At 43.3% G+C, this 11,421-nt stretch overlaps 1 protein-coding gene across 4 annotated transcripts in view; it reads left to right on the top strand.

Moving 5' to 3' along the window:
* Positions 1–1,276: 1,276 nt before the first annotated feature.
* znrf3 (zinc and ring finger 3) overlaps positions 1,277–11,421 on the top strand; it is a 228,316-nt gene continuing 218,171 nt past the window's right edge. For all 4 annotated transcript variants that reach the window (XR_010967188.1, XM_068005681.1, XM_068005680.1 and 1 more), the window contains exon 1: positions 1,277–1,739. Coding sequence is in view for 3 of the 4 variants with exons in the window: in XM_068005681.1 (XP_067861782.1) it covers positions 1,530–1,739 (210 nt within the window). In the remaining variant the exon portion in view is untranslated. The remainder of the gene's footprint in view (positions 1,740–11,421) is intronic.

Genomic DNA, 11,421 nt, shown 5'->3' with positions numbered 1-11,421 from the left:
ATAACAGCCACATTATGACTTAACTGGCTGGTGTAGGCAAAACATTAGACCCGTATGTTAATAAATGCCTTACAGTGAATGTCATTACTGAGTACCATACATTTGCCCTCAAAGTTATTTTTCATAAAATAGCTGTAATTATGTTATCCAAACTATTTTTCTGATATTGTACATTTTAACTTAGTGTTTTCAATAACCTCCTGCTCCCGCCTCCAAAAATAAAATAAACGTATATGTGCATTTTGTTAAGATTTTGTATAACGGCTGATTAACACGAATAACCCGAAGTGCAGTGGGTTAATTTATCAGTGAGGCCTGACTCAGATACATTTAACTTCTTTAAGACGACTTGGGGTGAACTAAATACATTAAAATCGCTACATTCAGCTGAAGGCTTTTCTTGAATAATATAAAATTACATCTATAAGCTGGGAGAAGGGATCAAAATTAGTTTTTGGAGTCGACCAGCTTTTTTTTTTGGGGGGGGGGGGGGGTGGCTCATTGATTCCCCACCCTGGGGAAGTTTATATCTGTGACAAAACCGCTCCTTTTTCCAATGTTATTCTAATTATTTTCAAATCATACTTTTTTTTCAAAAGGTATCCATCCAAATGTATTGTTTTATTAAATATATATTATAGGTAACTGACCCCAGAATCTGGCATATATTTGGCACTTTGAAAATAAACTCAGAATCATACAGCACAGAAAAAGGCCATTCGCCCCATCGTGCCTGTGCTGGCTCTCAGAAAGAGCGATCGAATTAGTCCCACTACCCTGCTCTTTCCTCATAGCCCTGTAGAGATCCAATTCCCTTTTGAAAGTTACTATTGAATCTGATTCCACCGTCCTTCCAGACAAACTGCTACGATACATTTTCCAGGTGTTCAAAGTTGATGAAGCTTTAACAGTTTTGGAAAGCGGGCGGCGGAATTTCCATCCTCGGACGAAAAATCTACCCTCATGCCTCAGCTGCGGCGGGTTCTGACTGCCAGACGAGAGAGGCGACCGAGCCTTGCCGGCTGCAAACTTCAGCCAGCCTGCTCGGAACGGATTTGCAAAGGGCCGGGCTCTTACGGAAAGGACAGTCCGCTCTTTAATTTTTTTTTAAAAAAAAACGCCGAAGTCGTTGGGTTTTAGCCGTGTAAAAAGTGAAGGGGTCAGAGAGATTGGTGGGTGGGGATAACCCTGCATGGATCACGTGCTGGATCAAAGCCGGGTGCCGCCTTGTGGAGCTGGAAAGAGAGAGAGAGAAAAGAGTGAGAGAGAGAGAGAGAGAGCAAGAGCAGGCGAGCGAGCGAGGAGCGCAGAGCCATGTCATTGACATAGTGAAATAGACGCATCGCCCAGCCAAGGAACGATACCGGTTTCCAAGTCATCTTTGTTGTGTTTTTTTTTTGTTGATCCCACTTTTTAAAACAAAAAAAAAGTTTTTTTTTTACATTTGTAAACAGGACAGAAAACAAGCCTCGTACAAGCCAGGATTAATCAGAAATTATGTCCCGATCAGCGCTGGTACAACCGGCAAGATGATGTTGAGGGGAGTTGAGTTGGTGCTGGTGCTGTTGGTAGTGGTGGTGGCAAGTTTGGGGTCCGTTTGTGCCAAGGAGACCGCCTTTGTGGAAGTGGTGCTTTTCGAGTCGAGTCCCAATGGTGAATATACAACTTTTACAACCGACTTGCAAGGACGATTCTCCCGGGCTGGAGCCACCATCAGCGCCGAGGGAGAGATTGTGCAGGTAAAAACGGATCGACTCCTTCTTCTTCCGCTGGATCGGCAATGCTTTGGGCAAAAAAAAATTAAAAGTTTTGCTGAGAGTAGTTTTACACTCAACAAGATGGCTCCGATCTTGGCCGCTGGTGGAGTAGCGTGAACGGGGGTTCAAACACATAACCACATCGCTTATCGCTGGTGTACTGGCAGTTATTGATCCCGCTGTCAACAGTCCTTGTCCATGCCTTGCCTAAACCGGTCTGGTGTACAAACTTTAATGGAACCCGAGTTGCAAAGTTTGTTAGAAAGAATTTTTATCTCTCCGAAAATGCAGTGCAGGCACACTGTCCTGGGAGGTGTTTATGGAGTTCAGATGCAATGTGGAGTAGTTTACTGGTGGCTCATTTGCCGGTGCTAAAGATTATATATTTTTGCAATTGTGTGTGTGTGTTTATATATACACATATATATAATTTAGTGAACTGAGCCCTGTGGTGAGCAGGGTCGGTGGCTTTAAATGCACGTGGAGGGCGAGAGCGTGGTGACTTGACACGAATGCAGGTTCCCGATTGCCATGTGGATATTTTGTTTGTTAGTTTTGGTGCATATATATATATATATATATATTTAATTTAAAAATTAAACATATTTCCATTGGAGTTAAGAGTACCCGATTGCACGTCATCATTTCCCAGTCTTTCGGGTATGAACGTGTTTGGGTCCGTGAAAAGATCCGCTTGAGAGTTGTACAGATTGGGGACGTGACCATGTTTTATTAATTCACAGCACCAGATTACCATGACAACTGCTAACAGAGCCACTTAACCATTATACTGGCTTTAACATTTTCCTTAAAAAAGATAAACACTAGTTCTGTTTGTGAATCGTATTCTGTTTCGCTCTGTGTGTCTAAACTATGGTTAGTTTTAAATCAATGGCAGATAACGACACCTCGTTCCCAAATCTGTGTTCTTTTGGTGTGTGAGTGCAGTTGGATGGGTTGTTCTGAGTTATCTTGTTTGCAACAGTCTCCGATGTGTTTGTGCAGCCTGAGATTTCTCTGTCTCCCTTCTAATTATTAAAAGCAGCTAGGTGTTGCGAGACGGGAGGGAGAATTCCCCTCGCTTGATCAAAGTAGCTTGTCCCACAGTGTGTGTGACAATGTGCTCCGCCAGCAAAGAAGTACCTCTTGTTAGGTCCTTTGTAACTCAATCCTCCCCGAGATGAAAAAAAAAACCCCAGTATTATTTGTGCTTTGTTGCAGCTGCCGAATGTGAGAGAGAAACTCACCTATTGATCAAGCGGAAACATGTCCTGATTTTTAAACCATTAAAAAAAACTTGGCAACGTTGCTTTTATTGATTTGCATCTTTTATTTATTTTTCGTTTGATTTTTTTTGTACGGTTGGCCGAGCAGAACTAGCGAGGTGAGGAGAGTGCCTCTTATTAACAATTAGGGCAGAGAGAAAAAGAAATCAAAAGATTCAGATGCTGTAGAGATCTAGGTTACGCTATCTGGTGATTATTTTTTTTATAGTGCATCATATATAAATAAAATGTTCTTGATTATAATAATGTCACTTTGTCCTTTAAAGTTAATTAAATCTCCCAGTGTAATAACCGATTTACTGAAGGGGCCGTATGTAAATCAAGGCGGGGGGGTGGGTTTGGTGAGTGACTGACTGCTCCTGGGAAGTCAGTGAAACTGACCTGAAATAGACGAGCAGATTGCTGAGAGAATGGCACTTGGAGACTTATGTTATAAAGCGATTTAGAAATTGTTTTTTTTTTAAGTGTGACTGAGCTCAGAGATTTTTCCCCTTCTGGCTACGATTTAATAACTGTCTTAGCGACGTTAAAACTGCCTTCGCCTTCAAAGCTAGCAGCTAAATCCGGTTTGTCTAGACGAACATCAAAGTAATCCCAATTCAAACATCAAAGGAAGATTTCCACACACACAAAAAGCCTCCGCAGAGTCGCTCTGCGCTTCAGTAGCCGATGATGCACAAGAAGAATTTTTTTAAACAAACGTTTGTTGCTTCTTAACAATCGGTTGTAATAAAAATTTTAAAAATTCTTTAAAATCCTCAGCCCTCGGAAGAGTTTGCATTAGGGAAATGTGTATGTCTGGAATGATTAAAAGGCAGTGCCGGGAGGGACAATCTTTCTCAAAAGCATTTGCCTGCGAGATAAAAGTTGAATTGTTAACTGCTAAACGTGCACTGCATGAAGTACAAGGGCTTAAGAGTTGGGGAATTTTCAAGGTCAGCTCGCTATCTAAGTACCCTAAAGCTTAATATATGTTATCTATTTGAATAATCCACTCATTTACTACCACTTAGATCTTTCTGCTCATGGTGGAGACTTGGCAGTTAATGTTTGAAGTTGGCAATCCCGAATTCTCCTTGGTTCCCTGCTACAATTTCTCTCTAAACTTCCTTATCGACTCCATTAGGCTAGAAAAGGTGCTTTCGGATCGGCAATGACTGTATACCGAAGACAGGCACGGATGGTATTTTAATAGTTTTGTCTGTTTAAGTAAATCATTAATAGGCATGTTTTGTTTATTCCGCATATGATCTCTATTGCCTAGTGTGTTTTATATTTTTTGATGACAGGTTAAACTATTAGGTTTATTATCGTTTAACTGTGCCAAGTACAGTTTAATAAAACAGAATTTTAACGGAGCTAGATAAAATCGCTTTATTATAGAGGGACTGTGGTTTACACAATGGTTCATAACTGACACCAAAAAAAGTTGCATCTGAGCAGCGTTGCTGGAGTGCTATAAACTGGTCCTTCCTAAGCAGCTGCATTTATAGTGGAGAATTAGAAATGTTGAGGCTGCAGCACTCCTGTTTTGTAAGAAAAATACATTAAAAAAACACAGCCAGCGACATCTACCAGGCTGCACCTGCAGACAACCAACCTCAGCCAGTGAATCACCTTGTTCTCCACCTCCTAACAGATTGTTCCCAAACGCTCAATAGCAAGTAACTATAGTGAGTGGAAGATTTAATATATTTGCTGTTGGTTTATAGATTATTCAAGTAAAGGTGAACTTTCCAGTGTTAATGATCATCCAAAGTGATGGTATCCAAGTCTAATTCTATATATTTATACCATGTTCAAGAGAGATCAGTTAAGTTATAACCAAGCCCCAAATTTCAGATTTGAAATCTGCTCTTTTATAATATCCACCCCCCTCACATTAAACATTCTATTAAACTCTTCTTTTGGGGGGGGGGGGAATTCATTCCATCTCTGTTCAGCAAACCTCATGTTGTGGGAAAATTCAATGGATTCGACACGACCATAGTAACCTGTTGTGCAGAGACATGCGGGAAACGTGATCATGTAAACGACTACAGTATTCACAAAGCTGACTGGGCTCTGATTATCAGCTAACAATAGCTGCATTTATGCACAGACCAAACCCTTTCGACTCCTGTTCTTTTATTTTTCTTTGAAGCACTCTTTAGATGGCTATCTCTCTACCTTCAGCATTCTTTATTGGCTAGCAATTTGCATCTCCCTTCAAAACATTTGACTGTCTTGTTTTTGGAACACAAAAAATGGGAAATTCTGTGAGTGTGTTTTTTTTCTATTTCAACATGATGTTTTTTGGGGGGTAGTTTTGGCCTGAAGCTTTCACTTTTCATTGCACACCTTCCAAAAGCTTTTTTCTGTCCACAGTTATCTTTTGAGTGGAAGTATCTGTGCAGTCACAGGTCCAAAGATATTGCATGCATGGCTGCCTCGAATGAAGTATCACATTACAATGTGCCCATACGTTTCAGGAGTGTTTTGTGAACATAGGTTTGGTCCACAAAGTTATGTTAGAGACTGTTCAGGCATTAACGTTGCAGAATGAAGGTGTCACTTCAGGAGGTGAACTAACTGTTGATCACAAGTGGAGTGTAGCCACAGGTAATTTCCCTTGATAAATTACCACCAGCTATTTTTTTTCTTGAACTGCTAAGCATTTAGCCTTTTTTTTTACTTCCTAAGGGCAGCGATCATGTTCTTTGGGTCCAATTCACAAGAAAGGATGAAACTTAATTTGCCATTCCATATCTGCCCATCTCTGCAAGTGTCTTCAATTTCCAACCCATACTCCATATGACCTCGCCCCTCCCTGCTTCTGTAACCTCTTTCAGCCCTACAACCCTCCGAGAACTCTGGGTTCCTCCAATTCTGGCCTTTTCTGTATCCCTCACTCCCTTCACCCCACCATTGGTAGCCGTGCCTTCAGCTGCCTAGGCCCTAAGCTCTGGAATTCCCTCCCTAAACCTCTCCACCTCTCCCTCCTCCTTCAAGACGCTCCCTAAAACCTACCTCTTTGACCAAGCTTTTGGTCACCTTCTGTCTCCTTTGGTTCGGTGTCAATTTTCTAATCTGATTACACTCCTGTGAAGTAACTTAGGATGTTTTACTATGATAAAGATGCTATATAAATGCAAGTTGTTGTGAGAGTTCAAGTTCAATAGCCTCAGGTTATTTCAGTGTAGAATGTGGATACCTAGATGTGAGTTGTGGGCTGCAACTCCATTGGGGTTCTGTGCTTTCCTTCAATTGTGTTTCCCCTCTCATCTGAAGACACCAACTCATGCTGGGGTGCAGTTCCACTGGTGCTAGAAGCTGTCCAGTACCTCGTTCAGGTGGCCATCCTTCAAATATGACACTGAGTACCGGCAGGTCATTCTACTATGGGGAGCATCACCCTGTTCTCACCCAATGGGCATGTTCCAACACAATTCTAGAAGATTGAATTCTGAATGACTTGCCCTCTCTCCTCCCCCCCCCCCCCCCCCCCCCCCCCACAAACCCTCCTCACCTCCCCACCCCTCCTCCCCCCTAGATCAGGGGCAACTAGGATAACTGTAGTGGCCCTACCACTGCCCTGGCAGAAATCACCTCACTCAGCACTGACAGGGGACATCATGACCTGTAGGGTTCAGTTTTACACCAGAAGTGCACTGATCAACTGAGCTACGGTCCCAGAGTGCTATTAGGAGTTTGATATCATAAACCATGAGAGAAATGCTCAAATATTTCATTAACTCCAGCAGAGCCCCATTGATGGTATTTTTATAGCCATTGTATCCTTCTCGGGTATTTGTATGCATGTATGTGTGTAAATCTGTTAGTATGTGAACTTTCTTTCAAAATATCCTTCTTACTGTTTTATAGCAGGGAAATTGAGTAGGGCAGACAAGTTGATGGGTCAAAAATATTGTGGTTGATTCTGGTGTCTGAGCTGAAGGTAAACCAGATCTTGTGATATACCCTCAGTATGCTAAGGACTTGCGTTTAGCATCCGTTTCTGCATTGTTCTACTGCTGATGAGAATTATATAGTATTTTAAAAAATATATATATACAGCCTTCAAGAAAAAAGTGAACAGTGCAAAGGCTAGTTTGGTATCAAACCATATAGACCAGGAAGGTTCTTGGTTTAATCCTTAGGCTGCTCAGAGTTAGTTGATCTTATTTCCACTCATAATAACTATCCTGTGACCCGACTGGAGATTATGCATGTGTGGACATCAGGCGAGGACAGGATCGGGGTTGGCTGTGATCCCCTGCCCCCATGGTCGAAGGGCCCTCTGACCTTCATTATCTGGACTTGCGCAGGAAGAATGGCCATTAAGGTGAGGTCCGCGAGTCTTGCTGTTGCTGCAAACTGTACCGTAGCACAAGTCCGCACCTTCAGCAGATGTTTTTACTACGTCAAAGATGCTATATAAATGCAAATTGTTGAGGAATGATAGTTGAGGGAAAGAAAAAAAAGTCAATGTCAGTGTTGGACTTAAAAGGGATGTTAAGGTGGTTTATGTGATGAACACATGGGAGCCTGTTTGAAAGTTTCAAAGGGAATTCATTACTTTGGGAGTGAAGAATGCTAAAGTACAGCCAGCTCTTCACATGCTGGGAACGCTTTATCTTAGTTGGGCTTTGTTTTTTTTTGTACAGTACAATGCCTTGCCCTCGCACGTTGTCTCCTGAAAGTAGCAGTTTTATTCAGTAGTCAGTATAGCAGTTGTTGACTTGGCCGCGTTGTAGCGCACGTGACACTTTCCCCATAAACTGGTTCGTGTCCCTAATATGTGCACGAGATTAAAATGGCAATCAGTGCAAATTAGACATTGAATCCGCATAATCTGTCTCACTTTCTACTGTAAGAGTAAGCTACCACTGTAAAAAGAAAGTAACACTTTCGATAAGCAGGGCGCAGTGTGACAATTGCTAACTTTGATTGTGATTTGTGCTGCTGAGGATTGCATGTGCGAGCTCGCATTGCTGGAGGCTAGTTGTACCAATGTGACAACACTTTAATTTAACAGGACCTGCATTGATGTGCTTTTAAAATATTTATAGGCAGCTCCGAATCACTATTTTTTTGTTTCTTTTCCAAAATGCTGGAGTGAAAAGAATGCCCTCATCTGAACCGCAGTTGTATATCTTCAATATCTTATTAAATTATTCTGTTATCATACTTGTGGCTTCTCACACCAGTTTGCTTGCTTTTTTTTTCTCTCCAATGGCTGGAGCACTAAATTGAACCAAAAAGTGGTAGAATATCCCAGAAGTCCCAAATGCGATCTCTGGCCTGTGTTGAGTTAGCCGGTTTCATTCTGGGACGGGGTGGGGGAATGCGGTTGCCAACTCTGGTGGGACATATTCCTGGAGGTTTCATCACATGACATCCAGCCTCCAATAGCCCTGCCCAATCAAACAGCCTTTTTTTTCCCATTTCCAATATTTCTACAACTAATAAACTAAAGTGTTCAAAGAGAATGAAAAAGACACGTAATTATTTTTAACTTCCGCTATGATTTTGCTAGCAGCAGTGTCCAGGAGATTGATCTTCAATTCCTGGAGACTCCAGGGAAATCCTGGAGGGTTGGCAACCCTGAGGGAGGGGGAGGGGAGTAGTAACGGTGCTACAATTAGCTTTAGCACCCCAGGGAGGGGAGGGGGGAGAAAATCAGCTCTACAATTGCTATCCAGTGATCCCTGCTGGAACTCGGAATGTGTGTGTGTGATGAGGGCAGGCATTGTTGAATAGTGTGCAGATGCTCACAGATGGATAATGCAGGGTGACTGGCACCCCTACCCTAATGAGGAGTTTACACCTTCAGGGGGCAAGGGTGTGGGGGAGGGGGGGGGAGAAGGAGAAAAATTGGCTCTAAAATAAATTAGAGTTGTTCACCACATCACTGGGCCATACTGTACATGCAAAGAAAGTAGCCTCGGTGGCTAAGGGGGCAGGGAAAATCAGCTGCCTGGCTGAGGCACAAGAGGTTGGGGGAATGCCTGTGGGGACTGTAACCCAGTATAAGTTAGCAGCTTTGGGGGATATAGTTGGTGGAAAAACAAAACAATAACATAAAAAGGCCGCCCTTGCAGTAATAGCTCGCGCTCCTCTCGCCTCCGATCCTGAAGGGCTTAACTGGGGCACGGTTTCAAAGGCGCAGGTTGGCATCCCGGCAACTTGCTGAGTGCTCACGTACAAGCCTGGACGCTGAGCAGCAGGGGGCTATTCGACCGTGAGAGGCATCGTGGCCAAGCCCCATCTCATCCGCAGCTGAAGTCCACGCGTGCACACTTGCAGCAGGGTTCACGGCGTGGCCAGGGGGGAGTCGGAACCCCAGCAGATTTTTCTTTTCCTCTCCCTGACCCGGGAGCACTAAGGGCCCCGACCGCGGCTCCAGCTGTGAGCAGACATTTAAGTGCTCAGGGACTGGGAATCTGGGATCTTCCTTCCCGCTGCAGCTCAGCTGGTCACGGAAGAAATACACGGAGAGAGGCTTTACAGTAATTACTCATTTTAACCTGATTTATATACAGTAGGAACTGCTTAATGTAGCCACCCTTGGGGAATTTATGTTCAGGTGCAGCTAATAATTAAAGCATTTCACAAACTGAAGGGTCCAAATTTGCACCTAAAGCAGTTATGCATTGATACCCCTTGCATTTTAAAGCTGCTTTTATATTGATCTTTTAAATTCAGATTCTGGGGCCTAGCATCTTTGAGCCTACTCCTGTTATGCTGTTAAATACAATTTCCACTGACCTTTCGGTAAATCCAGTTCTACCTGGGGCTACAAGTCTGCTGCCAGCCTATACAAAACAGATTTCACGGCATAAATGCTGGGAGCTGCCCTCACGGATGCCAAGCCCCAGAATCCGAATTAAAAGACCAATATAAAAGTCCCTTAAAAGAGAGAACTTCCATTTATACAGTGCCTTTCACATCCTCAGGACGTCCCAATGAGTATAGTCAAGGTTGTTAAGAAGCCAATTTGCATGCAGCAAGGTCCCATAAACAGCAATGACCAGCTAATCTGTTTACAGTGTTGTTGATTGAGGAGTAAATATTGGCCAGGACACTGGGGAGAACTCCCCTGCTCTTCTTCGAAAAGTGCCGTGGGATCTTTTACATTTGAGCAGACAGACGGGGCCTCGGTTTAACGTCTCATCTGAAGGACAGCACCTCCAACAGTGCAGCACTCTCTCAGTACTGCACTGGAGTGTCAGCTAAGATTAGTTGCTCAATTCCCGGAGTGGGGCTTGAACCCACAAACTTTCTGACTCTGAGGCGAGAGTGCAACCACTGAGCCGAGGCTGACACTAAAATTAAAAGTTTGACTACCTGCAGCGTTGTAGGTTACAAATGGAAAGTCACAGACACAGAACATTGCTTTAAGTACTTGTTAAGAGCAATACTTCACAGCAGAAAATTGGGCACAAATCCCAATTAAACTTAACTTGTGTACAGAAGGTATGTGAATTTGCTGTAACCTGTCCAGTAACTGATCTCACTGACCACATTTATGCTAAACATGACTTATGTTAGAAAAAAAAACCCACACACCAAATGTTTCCACTATCCTGTGCTCACAACAAGTGTTTTTTTTGCTGCATGCCTATCTTTTCATACATTTATTAAATATCTTGTTTATGAAATCCAGAGGGAGAGTACCTCAGATTGATGTTCCTTTTGCTTCATGCATTTGACATTACCCTCCGATACACCGCTTCCCAGAGTAACCGCTATAAGAAACCAAATTTACCGCGGGAACTCTGCCAAAAACTGTTCTTTGGCTCACTGCTGGCAGGAATCTCCCTTCCTAATCGCCGCTGACATGGCACCAGGTTTACGGCGAAGTGTCAAATGCCAATAAACGGGGTCCTGGCGCACCTTTCAAGGGAAATCAGGGGCAGCCCAACCTCCCCCCGACACATCACGTCTTTCAAGGGCAGGGGAGGAGGGGGGGTGAAGGGAAGGAAATGTGTACATCGTGCAGCACTGCTCTCTGTTTATACTGAGACCCATTGATGTGTCCAGACTCTCACTGTGCAGTCCAGCTGCCTAGGCCCTAAGCTCTGGAATTCTCTCCCTAAACCTCTCCACCTCTCTACCTTTCTCTCCTCCTTTAAGACGCTGCTTCTTTGACCAAGCTTTTGGTGATCGGTCCTTTGTGTGGCTCGGTGTCAAATTTTGGCCGATAACTCTCCTGTGAAGCGCCTTGGGTCATTTTACTACCGTAAAGGAGCAATATCAATGCAAGTTGTTGTTATCTTATTGCTCTGGTCTACCATGTTTTCAAGCAGCCTGTTCAGCAGTTTTCTTTATCTCCCGCTGCTGCATTGCGTTTGTAGTGTAAATGGGTGAGCTTTGATCCTTATCTTGGCTGTACC

The sequence above is a fragment of the Heptranchias perlo genome, chromosome 25 (genome assembly GCF_035084215.1).
Source record: "Heptranchias perlo isolate sHepPer1 chromosome 25, sHepPer1.hap1, whole genome shotgun sequence".
Taxonomy (NCBI): domain Eukaryota; kingdom Metazoa; phylum Chordata; class Chondrichthyes; order Hexanchiformes; family Hexanchidae; genus Heptranchias; species Heptranchias perlo.
Note: the sequence above shows the minus strand (reverse complement) of the source record. Positions and strands in the feature narration are given on the sequence as shown.